Source organism: Maniola jurtina, chromosome 20 (assembly GCF_905333055.1).
Source record: "Maniola jurtina chromosome 20, ilManJurt1.1, whole genome shotgun sequence".
Lineage (NCBI taxonomy): Eukaryota > Metazoa > Arthropoda > Insecta > Lepidoptera > Nymphalidae > Maniola > Maniola jurtina.
In genome coordinates, this window is record NC_060048.1 from 2,164,163 (window position 1) to 2,180,714 (window position 16,552).

A 16,552-nucleotide genomic window follows, 5' to 3' on the forward strand; every position below is an offset into this window, starting at 1 on the left:
TGATTTCTATAATTTGACCTGACGTTATTGTGAAAAAGCGTGGTGTTTTACCAGTGAAGTATGTATTAGATAACAAAACGAAATTATTATCAATAGCCCAGTGTAAATAAGTGCTTTTAAAAAAACATTAAATAACAAGTAAAACTTCTTTGGTGTTGTGGCAGATATTACGATTAAGTAGGAAATAAAAATACAGCTTTTGATATTTAACTACTTAGTATTTTAAAATAATCTGACAAAAGATGGCAGCCTTAAAACAGATGTTCTGTTTGGTGGCTATTTTGAAATTCTTTTATGGGAGTAACGGAAAAGCTATTTCCATCCAAAAAAGATCTGAGCTACTCTCAAGGCACAGCTAAAAAAGTTTTATTTCAAAAGTTTATTTTTTATTTTTATACCTATTTAAACAAATAAATCTTTTCTTAATTTTCTAGATTTGCCTCTATTTTTTATAAGATAGATATTAAGTTATTTATTAATTGTTTACCAACGAAAGTATTTAATGTATAGTACCTGTCTAGTCGATAAGTAGTTAGATTATTTTATTTTGCTACTAAAAAAAATATTTTAGTAAGTAACTTAAATCTTTACCTACCCACCTGTACTTTACATGAACAAAAATTCATTAAAAAATATTATTATCTTATGACTGTCTTCATAAATATAACATTTGAAAAGGAGCTTCCTTAATGAAAAAATAAAATTGCATTCTGGTTGCTAATTTACTTTAACTTTTATATATTATTTTTAAATAATTTATGTAAAACTTTTTAATCATATATGGTTACAAGAAAAATTGTTCTTAAATTATGAATATCAAAAAACATCTGTAATCATGACGTGAAAACAATCAATGTATGTGCGTAGGCATTTACTCGTAGGCAAATATTTTTCATACCTACTTTCTCTATAATAATAATCTCTGAACAAGACATTCCTTTGCATTTAGTGTGTAATTTAAGTTTGTAAATATTATTTGGTAAGTATAGAAAAAAGTGCGTGTCTTTCTGCATATTGATTTTCTTCAATAAATAAGTAGAAAAGTAATTAATTGTTTTATTGTTACCTGACTCTCAAAATGCAACTGACCTAGTTTTTAGTTTTTAACCCCCGACCCAAAAAGAGGGGTGTTATGAGTTTGACGTGTGTATCTGTGTATCTGTCTGTGTTTTTTTTTTGGCTTGATCGAGAGTGTTCTTAGCTATAATCCAAGAAAATCGAATGCCCGTTTGAAAGTTAACAGCTCTTTTCTAGTCACTGTATCCTTCTCTTGTCGGGGGTGTTATAAATTTAACCTCAGTAGGTACAGGTCTCCTCTCAGAATAAGAAATGTTTAGGCTATCGTCCACCGCGCTGGCCAAGTGCGGATTGGCAGACTTCGCATATTTTTAGAACATTATGGAGAACTCGGGCATGCAGATTTCCTCACGATGTTTTCCTTCGCTGTTGATCAAGTGATAAGTTATTCTAATTGCTTAAAACGCACATAGTACCTAACTCTGAAAAATCATGTCATATTCCAAGAATGATGGCGTTGTTTTAGCGTTATAATAAGAAAACAAGAAAAAAGCTGGTAATCTTCAAACGGCTGATCCGATTTTCTTGGATTATAGCTAAGAACACACTCGATCAAGCCACCTTTCAAACGAAATAAATACAAATATCTTTATTGCGAATTTGGGTTAGTTCAGTACAGATAGATCTTAACACTATTAAGGACGGTTGATTCGTTTAGGAGCTACGATGCCACAGAAAGATACACAAACACACAGATACACACGTCAAACTTATAACACCCCTCTTTTTGGTTCGGGGGTTAAAAAAACGGTTTCCAGAGGACCAACCATGTCACGATTAAATCTAGGGACTGAATACATTATCTTGCAGTATAATCTACACGCCCTAGGCGCAATGTAAGCAATCCTGTAATATGCAAGTAAAGTGCTAGTGTATGGATGAAAACGAATGGGTATCATAAGCGAGATGCAGGGCGATCGTGATTCGACCCGCCTACGAATTATAGAGGGTTCGATGTTCCCTTCCCTTTGAAATAGGAGTTGCTAATTGCCACAGTATGGCCATGGCGTTGGATTGTGAGAGCACACACTATCACACTAATATTATAAAGGAGAAAGTTTGTGTGTATGTATGTGTGTATGTTTGTTACTCTTTCACGCAAAAACTACTGGAAGGATTTGGCTGAAATTTGGAAAGGAGATAGCTTATACCCTGGATTAACTCATAGGCTACTTTTCATCCCGGAAAATTAATGAGTTCCCTAAAAACCAAGGTATATCCCGCGAACGAAGTTGCGGGCATCAGCTAGTAATTATATGTTAGAAGGATGATGGTACGTGATGATGTTACTTACTGGAATCAGCGATGTAAATAAAGAGCCTCGATAGCTCAACGGTTGAGGAGTGGACTGAATTCCAAAAGGTCAGCGGTTCAAACCCCACCCGTTGCACTATTGTCGTACCCATTCCTGGCACAAGCTTTACGCTTAATTGGAGGGGAAAGGGGAGTCATTACTCATTAGCATGGCTAAAAAAATGTTCTAAACACGATAGCTAGAAAAGGTGTGATATGATACCGTACAATGGAATGGTAAATCTGCCTACCTATCAATATACTATTAGTTTTTAAAAATAACGCTGGCTATTTTCTGCTCTTTTACGAGACGGGAGCTTTACGGCACAATAACTGGCTATGTAATAAGACGATTTTAACAGGGCTCTCTCCGTCACTTACTCCATACAATCGTAGTTCCAATTTCATTTGAATATTAAAGCAACCAAAGTCCATGAAATTTTGCAGACAAATTCTAGAAACTAATATCTGTGCCTGTGGTGTTTTAGATTTTTCTAAAACACGTAGATATAAAATATGTAGTTTTAAAATTACAGGGGCTCAAAGATTTGTATGTAAATTAAGACCGCGTAACTTTGAAACCGAATATTTTAACAGAAATCTGGAAAACCACCAGGCATAGATATTAGTTTTTAGAGTATGTCTACATTTCATGGACTTTGGTTGCTTAATATTCAAATGAAATTGGAACTACGTTTGTATGGAGCAAATGACGGAGAGACCCCTCTTAAAATATGAATGAAAATGTCTGACGGCTGAACTCGGACGGACTATACCCGACTAGTTTTCATCCCGTCCTGGGTCGTTTTTTCAGTGAGCGTCAAGTCAAGAAGACTGTAAGCCGATATGACAGCATAAAGTATGGGAGAAAATTATCATAAGCGAGAGGCGAGGCGTTCGTGACTCGGCCCGCCTACGAGTTATAGAGGGTTCGATGTTTATCGCCATTGCTGCTTTGAAATAGGAGTTGCCATTGCGTTGGTTTGCGAAAGCAATTTCATGTTACGAGGATGATGGTAAGTGATGATGCTGTTTACTGAAACGTGATAGCTGGAAAATATGACAGGGTATAGGCATAAGCGTTACATGGAATGGTATCTATGCTAACCAAGATATCTGTTGGTAAGTACCTATATGCAATAGATAAACAGAATGCGAAAGTGTGTCTGTCTGTCTACCCATCTGTTTAACTAATTTCAACGTTACGGAGATAGTTTACATCTCGGAGACGGAGATAGGTGGGGTAGTTTTTATCGAGCCTCGATAGCTCAACGGTTGAGGAGCGGACTGAATTCCGAAAGGTCGGCGGTTCAATCCCCACCCGTTGCACTATTGTCGTATCCACTCCTGACACAAGCTTTACGTTTAATTGAAGGGGAAAGGGGAGTATTAGTCATGATTAGCATGGTTAATATTTAAAAAAAAAAAAAATCTCGGAAAATCAAAGCTAGCAAGGAAGTTTCAGAAACGAAGATCATTTCAAGGCGGCATTTCATGCTTTTATAATAAAAGAGAAAGCGTATCTGTTTTTCTGTTACTTTTTCACGGCCCATTTGTTTAGCAGATTTTGACGAAACTTGCATCCCGGAGAAAAGACAGGCTTTTATATTTAATTCGGAAAATTTAGATTTTGTGAATTTTTTTTCTTCTTTCATTTAAACATTCGGTCGCTAATTTCGCCTTACTCCCGTGAATAAGCAGTAAAGTAAAACGCAAATAGAGTACGGAAAAGTGCAATTAATACCATTAGTCCATTGCCCTTTACTGTTACGGAATTTCACCTGCGTTGATTTGATTATGAACTTTTATAGTGAGTAATTTTATTACTATCAGTTTCGAAGTGTGAATACGGGATTTTCTTAATGTTCTCGGTTGTATGTGAAGTCAGCCAATCCGTACTTGGCCAGCGTGGTAGACTATGGCTTAAACCATTCTCATAGACCCATGCTCAATAGGGGCAGGGGACCGGCGATGGCTTGATGATGATGAAGCAGTGCTTTTAAATGCTTCTATGAGCTGCCGCTGTACTCCGAGCGATTTTTTTTTTTGAAGAATATTAGCCATTTTAATCATGACTAACATTCCCCTTTCCCCTCCAACTAAGCTTAAACTTGTGCTAGGAGTGGGTACGACAATAGTGTAACGGCTGGAATTTGAACCGCCGACCTTTCGGAATTCAGTCCACTAATATAACCGTTGAGCTATTGAGGATTGTCCGATAATAACTTACATAGTAGAGGCAATAAAAGCTAACGAGGCAATTTTGTTTCGCTATCGCTGAAATTGATTATCCGTGGCATCTAAACATCGCGTGCATCGCCTCAGTACCTATGCGGAGGCGTTTATGTTTTGAGATAAGACTTTCTTATGAAATAGCATAAGTCCATTACCTATCTGATATAAAACTATTGCTGTAAGGGCCAAAGAAAACTTTGTTAGAATATTCTTATTTTTTTAACCCCCGACCCAAAAAGAGGGGTGTTATAAGTTTGACGTGTGTATCTGTCTGTCTGTTGAATCATAGTGTAAGGTTATTTTTAAAAAGTCATTTGAGTTGTCAAAAATAATATAAAATTATTAATTTAGCTGATGAAGGTAGTTTGGTAAAATCGATATTTGGCTCATTCGATGTCATACAATCTGTTACTAGGAGTCCAACAAGATTCGGAGCGATATCGCATATTTTCGGTATTTGGGTTGTGAACTGGATAATTAGATGTTGTGATAGCAATCACGCTCTAATTAAATTATTTATGTTGGCATTAGTTTATTTAGATTAAAACTCTCGGATAACCTTGCACATTAAACTTGTGTTTTTTGTGTTGGTTTTGGAGAGGACATTCCAATAATTCGATAAAAATATTTAAATAATACCTGTTTTTCTGAGTGACGCCAATAATAGCTCCTAAACTAATGAACCGATTTTAATTTAGTTTTTTTGTTTGAAAGGTGGCTTGATCGAGAGTGTTCTTAGCTATACCAAGAAAATCGGTTCAGCCGTTTGAAAGTTATCAGCTCTTTTCTAGTTACTGTAACCTTCACTTGTCGGGGGTTATGAATTTTTAATTCACACTTGTAAAACCTGTCTCGTCATTTGTTTCGCTTCGTCTGCGTTTCAAAGAGAATAATAGAAACATATTTAGGTATTTAATAAAATATCTAAATATGTTACAGTAGGTTAACTGTTGAACACTGATTTAATTATTTTTGAGTTTTGAACCCATTGAGTTTGTAGCTAGGGACACTGCCATCATAATTTTAAAGAATCTAACTACCTACTTATTCAAATTTCGAACCCATGGTAACCCTAGGCTGTGTTTACAAGCTATGCTTGTGCCAGTGCATGGATTGACAAACAAACAGTTTCACCGCTAATATACACATTTGTTTGGTTTGTGTTTACGATGACGTTGCAGTTGGAGTTACACTTCTGGAAATTTATCACTTTCCTAATTTAAATTGAAGAAAAATCGGGCCAACTTGGGAGCCGGGAGGGGTAGACGTAATCAATTGGTTTACGTAATTTTACCCAAGTTTTCTATGTAGATAAAAGAACTGATATTATATGTAAATGCGAAAGCGTGTCTGTCTGTCTGCTACCTTTTATCGACCCATTCATTTAACTAATTTCTGTATTCCGTCTGGTGATAGACATAAATTATCAAGCTACTTTTCGTCCCGGAAAATTAAAGAGTTCTCACGGGATTCAAAAAAAACACGACCACTCTACCAACAGTAGGTAAATGAATGAGAAGAAATTTCTCGGCTCTACTGTAAGAGACTGGAAGACTACAGGAATTTTCCTAAATGACTGCTTTTCAAACTGTAGCTGCAACATGCATTATAAAATTAGGCGTCCAAATAAAGCCTCCGGAAAAACAAACAATGGGTTTTATTTCGTTATTCAACTTCAAAACCAGTCATAATCCATTGAGTTGATGTTTGTGTACTTAGCTACCTACTAAACAGTACGCAAATAGCTAGATAGGTACTAGGTATTAAGTAGGAAGCTAAGGTATCGGTTCCATGAAGAGAGGTGTCTGTACAGGGGGTGCCTAGAGTTCTGAGTGCAGAATTGTGCATTCTTGAAGGTTTGTCATTTTTTTAGTGTTCAAATTCACGGTTTTCGGAGTTTCCCCTTTAGACATTGCTACTTGCCTTTCACGATGACAGGTCAACAGACAGACAACAAAGTAATCATATAAGGGTTCCTTTTATCTCTGGAAATACGGAACCCTAAAAACCACAAATATATGTTAAAACCCTAAAAACGATTTCGTAGGTACCTCAAAAAGAAAAACGGAACCCTTATAGGATCACTTTGTTGTCTGTCTGTCTGTCTGTCCGTCGTCGTGTCAAGCAACCGCTTTTACATATTAATTGACCGTGAGGGTTTTTAATAAACCATCCAAGATGACAGAACTCTGAACTGAACGCTCGTTGTGGGATTAACACATAAGTATGTTTTCGGAATTTTATATGCTTAAGTAAGTCATAAGTGGGTGCTTAAAATATTATATAATAAACCGCTTTGACTTACCCCACTCACTTATATTTCGAAAAAAACTGGCCAAGTGCGAGTCAGACTCGCGCACTGAGGGTTCCGTACTCGGGTATTTTTCGCAATAAGCACCTAGCTACTATTAACTAGATAGGTACAGTCTTTCATCAACTAAATGATGCCCACGACTTCATCCGCGTGGATTTATTATTTTGAAAATCCCGCAAAACTCTTCGATTTTCCGTAATAAAAACTACTTAAGTCTCTAGGTATTTCCACTTCAGGATGCAAGCTATATCTGTAGCTAAGTACATAGATGAGGCCCACAACTTCGTCCGTGGATTTGGAGTTTTAAAATCCTGTGTTCCTGTATCCTGGATCCATTGGTCCCAGAAAATTAAGGAGTTCCCTTAATTTTCTGGGACCAATGTTCTTCCCAGGGATGCAAGCTACAAAACTGTATAAAATTACTCAAAATCGTTTAAGGTATGAACAGCTAGCAGACAGACAGACAGACAGACAGACAGACTTTCGCATTTATAATATTAGGAGATAGGTACGGATTTACAAAGAAAACTTAAAATTACGTAAATCATAATGCTCTTAGCACATTATCTTCTTACAAATTAGTGGTATAGCCCGCATCTCACGTTTTTGTCTTGTTACAACTTCTTTTTATTGTCAACGATTACCCACACACGAACTTTTAATACAAAACCACTTAGCATAGGACCACGGTCGCTATCATAGAGTAACATAAAGCAACAGATGGTACAATCAATAGGTACCAGTAAACCACAGAAATTATTAGTCCCTAGCACGTAATAATCACTTTTTAATCCCCGACCCAAAAGGAGGGGTGTTATAAGTTTGACGTGTGTATCTGTGTATCTGTGTATCTGTGTGTCTGTGTATCTGTGTATCTGTCTGTGGCATCGTAGCGCCTAAACGAATGAACCGATTTTAATTTACTTTTTTTTGTTTGAAAGGTGGCTTGATCGAGAGTGTTCTTAGCTATAATCCAAAAAAATTGGTTCAGCCGTTTAAAAGTTATCAGCTATTTTCTAGTTTTCTTGTAGAAAAGAAGGTTAGATAACCCTTAGGTTCATAATATTCAAGTGTCAATTGACAAATGTCAAGCTGTCAAGATGGACGTTGCCTAGATATACATAATTATTTATTTGAAAATGATTTGTCGGGGGTGTTGAAAATTTTTAATGTACACTTGTTTAAATTGCGGGATAGGCTTGCGCTTGACGGCAATCATGCAAAGCAATGATGAGGTTTAAGCTGGAGCGCGCTTGCCTAGAAGATAGGTATACCTAAGTTACACGTGGAAAGAAACACGGGTGAATGGAAGGGCGTTTCAAATCTTAGCGGTTATTATCAGAAACGTTGAGCAAAAAACGTTTCCTACGAGTAGATATTATGTCCACCACATAAGAATGCCCAACGCTCATGATTCTCACATTGCTACAATAACAGCTATTGATGTAGGTACAAGTACTTTGATTGAATTTTGGCATTCTTACTGTATCAGTGAATTTTATGCTATTCAACTCTACTTGAATGACATTCTCTTGCTATTAACTAAAATGCACTGTTGCATCAAGATTAAGTAAGGATTTAGGTAGGTTAGGCAGATACGTTACAGAAAATACGAACACCGAAAGGGCGTTCTGCACACGGTCCAACGTATAAACAGTTACAGTACCCGGCAGAAAATATTGCACATCGAACTTTAGAAAGAGATAAAAGTTTCGTAGAGCATTGTCTCTGTCGTTGAGATCGACCAAACGTCACATAGGTACGAGTGATAGAGACGACGCTCTACGAAGCAGAAATGCCGCCACCTGTAAATAGGTTTCCAGCGAATTGATTGGATGACAACTAACATGAGTCAAAACTCATAACCCAAAGCTTCTCGCTTCAAAATTGACAGGTTTATACCTACAATTCTGTACGAAGTCGACTTTACATATTTAATTAATCTATAACAACCCGCAGGCCACAAAATCTCAAACACACACTTTTTTCATACATCGTGTGTGGTGACGTGTCGAGACGGTCCTAACTCCCAGAATGTTTACTGGTATCGTTAATTTACAAGGGAGATAAAATTAATGCCTCATAGTTAAAAGAAGGATTAGGAACTTATTTAAATCCTTTACAAGGCCTTGTCCATTAGACTTGCTCATCTTTCTTATCTTATTAAATCTCTCATATTGTTTACTTATTCAATACATTAAAATTGTTGATTTAAAATTGATTGAGTTTCTCTACATGATTAAATCAAAAATGAATAGATCCGTAGGAGAATCAGAGTAACCGACTCAAACTGACATAACTCAACAAGTTCTTCAGAGTTATGCAAAGAGTATATAATCACTACGTTATATGATAATAAATAGTATTATTATGATGACTTAGACAACAAGTGTAAATTAAAAATTTATAACACCCCCGACGATCCAAAGTATCTGAGTTTTCCAAAACATCATTTTCAAATAAATAATTATGTATTTAGGCAACGTCCATCTTGACAGCTTGAGATTTGTCTATTGACATAATATTATGAACCTAACGGTTATCTAACCTTTTCTACAAGAAAACTAGAAAAAAGCTGATAACTCTTAAACGGCTGAACCAATTTTTTTAGATTATAGCTAAGAACACTCTCGATCAAGCCACCTTTCAAACGAAAAAAACTAAATTAAAATCGGTTCATTCGTTTAGGCGCTACGATGCCACAGACAGATACACAGACACACAGATACACAGACACACAGATACACAGATACACACGTCAAACTTATAACACCCCTCTTTTTGGGTCGGGGGTTAAAAACGAACCCTGCTCAGGCAGAAGAAACTCAGCGCGATGCGAAGCTGAAGTAGCAATGGCAGGGTAAATAGGTAGGTAGTTCGCAAATACGATCGACGTTGGGGTCCCGACTTCCCAATGTGCTAGAATAGCGACCTCGCACCGGAAATCGTAGCGTTGGAAGACCCCCACTAGATGAATAGAAGCTATCTAACGAGTCTTAGGGAGTTGTTGGATTCTGGCGGCGCAAGACCTTGGCGTGTGGAAGTCCCTACAAGAGACCTATGCCCGGGACATCTATCTGTTGGCGATGATGATGATGATGAATTGATTAATGGCTAAGCTAGCCATCATTGGCTGCGGATCATGAGGTCCCAGGTTCGATTCCCAGATTGAGCCAAAAATATTTTCTGTCAAGAAATTCCTCAGTAGGTAGTGAACATCAATCAACATAAAGAACATTTATTGATGCAAAGTACGAATTTTAATTTCCGGTACGCTCGGTGAGGCACTTGGAATCAGCACAAAAAATAACTGCATTTTGTATGGCAATCTTCTTCTCTTTTTAACCCCCGACCCAAAAAGAGGGTTGTTGTAAGTTTGACGTATGTATCTGTGTATCTGTCTGTGGCATCGTAGCTCCTAAATTAATTAACCGATTTTAGTTTAGTTTTTTGTTTGAAAGGTGGCTTGATCGAGAGTGTTCTTACCTATAATTCAAAAAAATCGGTTCAGCCGTTTGAAAGTTATCAGCTCTTTTCTAGTTACTATAACCTTCACTTGTCGGGGGTGTTGTTTAATTTACACTTGTTCTTGTTCATTTTGTATGGCACACACATCTTATCCAGCGAACCTTGTACATGTCCATTTCAGTGTCTTCGACAAATGTCAATATCAGCTGGGACTTTGTCTGTGTCGGTGTTAGCTGGCGGGCGTGCTCTGCCTTTTTGGAGTGTTTTTTTGTATTAAAACTGACTGGAAAGCGCTCTAAGGGGGTGCCGTGCGTATGTCGGCGAGCGCCAGCACAGACGGGGTCCATACTTGTATAGTTTATCTAACTTGTTACAAATAACTACAAACTTGACATTGGCTAATCTTTGTAAAGCCAGACGAGAGAAAAAAAAAATTATCAGCTGGTGAACTGTCAGTTGCTTACTGCTTGTCAGACGTCAGTTGTCAAAAAATAACCTTACAAAAACGACAAAAACACCAAAAATCAAGTACACAAGACAAGAAATTGACCACAAAATTTTAATTACTCAGTCATCACAGTTATCATAATTATTATTAAGAAGATAAAAAATAACGAGTATATAATCTCACAATCATAATAACTTAGTTACGGAACGTTGCAATTTGTTACGTAAAATAATACAGGAATACAGCTTGTGTATTCTTGAGTTTCTGAGTCATTGCTGCAAGTGTTTAATCTGCTTGTGATCAATATTGTTGCTAATAAATCCATATTTCCTTTCGTGTGGACGTGTTTGGTGTGAAAATCGAGTGAAAATGTGGAATAAAGTGAAATTGGTTTGGTCGAAAACTAATCGGTGGCATCGAGGTCAGTTTTGTTTACCTATATATTTTTTGTATTTTTTTTTAATCTAAAGCTGTAAGATTAGCATTCAGCTACCTAATATTAGAGTTTTATTAAATGACATCAAGATTTTTAACCAAGCAGTAACTACCTATAAGGTTACTTCAGAATTCGGGTACATTTTTGATCAGTGGTGAGCGCTGTGGTCTTATAATGGTGCAGCAGATTTGCTAACTATACATACAGATTGTCAGCAAGTGTAGAGACCTTTACTTTTTGTTTATAAATATCAGCTAAGTAGGTAGGGAAGCATATATGGAGTTTTCATAGTTCATTTACAAAGTGATATTCTGAGTAGCAACTGGGCTTAGTAAACTTTCAAATAAACAAATATTTTCAATAATAAATGAATACAAACTATACATGTATATGTGTCTGTATCTCTATACCTTTGCCTGTAACGACTTCCGGTTATAACAACGAAAATACAGTGGTCCCTTCATTGTTGTATACCCGAAATCCAGTGTTTTAGTATGGATTAGACATTTAGAGATAATTCAATAATGTTCTATTGCAGTGCTCTTCTTATTTGCCCTGGTGGAAGCAAAGCTGGTCCCCAGTGGGCAAGTTGGCTTCCAGTGCAATGATCCAGCACTGTCCTTTCCTTATACGGGGGACACAGTCAATTGGAAATGGTTGATGGCTATCACACTGCTAGTGCCACTTGCTGTGGTAAGAAAATGAAATAGATTTGCTCTAATCAAGTAATTATTACCTTAAAAAAGTATTTTGGAGTAGAGACCATTTTATATTACCAGTAGTAAATTATTTGACGATTCCAAATCACTTGTAAAAGTTTATTTGAATAAAAATCTATTCTATTCTATTCTATTCTATTGGTAAATGTGGTGTGGAACAATTTCTAGTCTGATGGACCCACAATCCTAAGGTGATGAAGAGAGCAGATGTGTACTGTGTGTGATGGCAGACTCTAGAACAGACCTTTATTAAGCAACTAGCCCCGCCTTTGCACGGGTGGACATTTATTTTTTCTATTTTCCGGGATAAAATATAGCCTATACGGATTCGGAAGAATCCCTCTAAGTAATGGTAAAAGAAATTTTGAAATCGGTCCAGTAGTTTTTGAGCCTATTCAATACAAACATACAAAAATACAAAGGTTTCCTCTTTATAATATTAGTATAGATTATATAAAAGTACTGATTGATTGAAAGTCATTCTAGCATTCCTTATCCATATCCTTTCTCATCCTTATTCATAGATATATTATTTTCCTCTTGTGGTGTGTTGTGTCATAACTTTCAATTTTATTCTATCACCAAAAACAGATGTTACTTAACTTAAGTAATTGAACTGAACTTGCCTATTCGGCGAATATATTCCATGGACGAATTTCAGCTAATTTATTCATACAAAAAATAAAACTGCTAGTTATTACATAGTCTGACTGTGAAAAATTGTAATTGCATTTACTTTTCTATAATACTGTTTTTCAGTTTACTCTTTCTTTTTTGAGCTTTAGCACCTCAACAATAGAAATAAAATCATATCTATTATGATTTTTTTTCAGATGCTTATTGTAGAAAGGCAGCAAGATAAAATAGAAATAGCCAAAAAGCATGCCCTAAGATGGCACAAAGAGTATTTATTTGGGTTCCTCATTAACTTGACTCTTATTCAGTGTATAAAGATCTTGGTTGGCTCTCCAAGGCCTCACTTCTTTGACACCTGCAGACCTAAAGAAGCTCAAACTTGCGAAGCGTAAGTATTATTTATTATAGTATCTCTTCTCTATACTAAACAATATAGTATTTCTTTGTACTACTCTTATTCTAAACTGTTTGTTGGTTTCTTTGTTCACGCAAGTACTGAATCAATATTTGACGAGAATATTATGCAGTTTAAAAGTATTATAGTCAGACTAATTATTCTGAAGAGTGGGGACAAAAAAAGAAGTGCCGAAGATGGGCTGTTGTGCATAGGTACTCGTATATCATAAACCTATGCACGACACATCTCTTACCTTTTGCTTCAGTAGAAAAATACATGTACCGTATAAGTATGTATTTTTCCATCCAATAGTCAGTCAGTCGCCTTTATAACCTAATATATAAAAGTTAAATATTAACAGTCTTATTCATAAAAATTTGTAGAAGCTTTAAGGCTCCTCCACACAGGCGCGTTATTATAGGTCGATAATATCGCATGCGTTATTGCGATATCTGTTTTCAGTACATTTTGTATTAGGATGATTGCGGCGTTATTATCGCAGCAGTGTGTAACTACATGACCATCCTAATACAAAATGTACTGATAACAGATATCGCAATAACGCATGCGATATTATCGACCTATAATAACGCGCCTGTGTGGGGGAGCCTTTATTAGCTTGTTATAAGCAAAGTTCTCAAAACATTATTCATAAATATTCAATAGTGCTATAATGCTCTTATGATGATAAATTTTCAGATCGGAATATATCTCAAGCTACACTTGCACAAAAGCCCATTGGTTGAGTCAGTCAGATAAGAGCTTTCCATCTGGACACACATCCTTAGCTTTCCACATGGGGATATTCATTGCCGTAAGTATTATAAATACAATTTATATATGTTGAATAGCTATTTGGCTATATTTCATTGGACTATTCGGCCTAACTTATTCATCATAACTTACACGCTTGATAATTCACCCTGTGGTAATGCTGGTATACCGCAAGGCAATAACGTTGTCATATTTAAACAAAGCAGTAAGCGTAAATAAAGTGATGCATTTAATAACAAGCGACAGATTTTACAAAAATATAAAAAAAAGTACAAAAATATATTTATTTCGGTAAAAATTTTACATAGAACACAGAAATTTTGACGAAATAACTAATGGCCCAGCAAGGTACTTGTAGAAAGCCTCGCTGCTTGTCGTTTCCTTATAACGTCGTCACTGTGCAGTTAGAATGTCGCCTAGAACCGACGGGTGATCATTGGAATATTCAGTTAGTTTATTAGCGAATTATTCAGCTCCCATCGGCCAATTATATAGCTTAAGCTATAAGAAGTAGTCTGAATAGGTAATACCAAATCATTAGGTAACAGTTTCAACTCTAATGGTATATTATCTTTCCATACTTTAAAGTATTAAAAAAAAAAAAAATTTTTTTTCGTGAATTCTTTTCAGTATTATCTGTACCAGCGAGCGGGTCATGTGAACTTCCGCTCCATATTAACACTGCAAGCGTTGTGTATGCTAAGCGCGACGTACTGTGCGGTGTCGCGTATGACGGACCACAGACACCACTGGTGGGATGTGCTGGCGGGTGTCGTTATAGCTGCACCTATATTAGTTTATACTGTAAGTAGCACTGTCACTAAGAAAAAAAAACCAGCCAAGTGCGAGTCAGACTCGCGCACCGAGGGTTCCGTACTGGGCTATTTTTCCGAAATTTAGCACAAATCAAAGACTATCATGCATAAAAATAAATAAAAATCTGTTGGCATATCAGTCGCATGAAGCTTTGTTTGGCCGAATAGGTCATGTTAAACTCGAATAATTGACCATGTACGCCGCATCAAACAACAGAGAGAGCCCTATATTGGCGCCAATTCTGTTGTCTTTCTCTAAACTAAATTTAAAGTATCTGTATCTTTTTCTTTTTAATATTGCTAAAAAAGGATAGAAGATGTATTTTTGAAAAGACTCAAAATTCTAGTGCACGCTTCAATTTTAAACAATAGGCTCGCGACGGGCAGTTAAGTCACGAGGTTTGCAGCTCAAAATTATAAAAAAACTGTCAAACTTGTCTGTCCCTTTCATATTAAATTAGTTAGAAGAGCATGCGAATACTCTAAAATTTAGTTGTGCTCTGAATCAGTACCAATATTAACTTATCTCCATGGATACTGGATAGAGAGAGTATAATATATGTATGCTAAGCTAAGTTCACGTTCTATTTTTTTCAGATATTTTGCTCATGCAAAAATTTTGAATGCAGCATACCGAAAAACGAAGTGATATCTGAAAACCAAAGTGAAGGAACCCCCGAGATTACGAACGAAACGGTTATAGAAAGTAAATAGTTTACAATTTTATATCTATGTATTATAGTCATAAGATTAATGAAAAAAAAAACTATTTTTATAGTCCTTCATTTGTAAGGTTTTAATGCAATAATAATTTATTTTTTTGGAGCCAAGGAGAAAAAGTCATTGATCTAAATATTCATAATCATATTTTAAATATTTTTATAGTACATAGTACAATTTTCTGATGTTTTGTCTTAATATAGTTATAACTTATACCTTACTGTTATAAAGCTTCGTATATAAGAAGCCGCCAATCCGTCAGCTTTTTAAAATATAATTAGGGCGCTTGTCCACTAAACCGGAGCGGAGTATAACGTTAAGCAGAGCTATAATATTATTATCTATAGAAGACGTAACGACGTATAGAAGACGATTATTCATCTCAATCAATGTCATCTCAGTTCTGATTGGTCTGCTGAACACGTTCTCGCTCCGCTCCGCTTCAGTTGACAAGTACCTTTATGCCAGCGGCTAATGGACATAACGTCATTTTCAATCATTTGGTTGATCTATTAAATACATCGCTCCGCTCGAATTTAGTGGACAGGCACCTTAAAACCTGCTAGGCAGTTTTTACACGTGATCTGTTGACTGTCAGAGTCCCAGTAACGGTAACTTTGGTGTGTAGGGCGATTTATATCCATTTTCTATATTTAATCTATCTATAATCTATTGCTCCACAATTTATTGAATACATTGCTAAGCACTTACAGTGCCCGGCAGGAAATACTTCATGTACATCGAATTTTAGAAAGAGATTTCGGCTTTGTAGAGCGTTGTCTCTGTCACTCATACCTATATTACGTTTCGTCGGTCTCAACGACAGAGACAACGCTCTACGAAACCTCTCTTTCAAAAGTTCGATAATCACACTAATATTATAAAGGCGAAAGTTTGTATGTGTGTGTGTGTGTATGTGTGTGTGTATGTTTGTTACTCCTTCACGCAAAAACTACAGAACGGATTTGGCTGAAATTTAGAATGGAGATAGATAATATCCTGGATTAGCACATAGGCTACTTTTTATCCCGGAAAATCAAAGAGTTCCCACGGGATTTCGAAAAACTTAAATCCACGCGGACGAAGTCGCGGGCATCGGCTAGTATACAATATATCCTGTTGGGCACTGTACAGCTGGATCAGTCATATCTCTACAGGTATTAAGTACCACTTTTATAAGTCGCATTGACAAAATTTGTTTGCGCAGAAAAGCACAATCT

At 36.2% G+C, this 16,552-nt stretch overlaps 1 protein-coding gene across 1 annotated transcript; it reads left to right on the top strand.

Annotated features, from left to right (window-relative positions):
• Positions 1-10,871: 10,871 nt before the first annotated feature.
• On the top strand, positions 10,872-15,596 carry LOC123875756 (phospholipid phosphatase homolog 1.2 homolog). Its single transcript, XM_045921795.1, has 6 exons — positions 10,872-11,256; positions 11,810-11,964; positions 12,824-13,014; positions 13,723-13,837; positions 14,428-14,601; positions 15,210-15,596. Exons 1-6 carry the CDS (start codon positions 11,205-11,207, stop codon positions 15,324-15,326), a joined length of 804 nt encoding a protein of 267 aa, XP_045777751.1. The 5' UTR covers positions 10,872-11,204; the 3' UTR covers positions 15,327-15,596.
• The last annotated feature ends 956 nt before the right edge of the window (positions 15,597-16,552 follow it).

What these genes read in the sequence shown, in the direction of transcription:
- LOC123875756 (XM_045921795.1), top strand. Translation starts at nt 11,205, where the DNA reads ATGTGGAATAAAGTGAAATTGGTTTGGTCGAAAACTAATCGGTGGCAT. An exon ending in AACTAATCGGTGGCATCGAG is followed by an intron (nt 11,257 to 11,809) that starts GTCAGTTTTGTT and finishes GTTCTATTGCAG; the next exon opens with TGCTCTTCTTATTTGCCCTG. An exon ending in ACATGGGGATATTCATTGCC is followed by an intron (nt 13,838 to 14,427) that starts GTAAGTATTATA and finishes AATTCTTTTCAG; the next exon opens with TATTATCTGTACCAGCGAGC.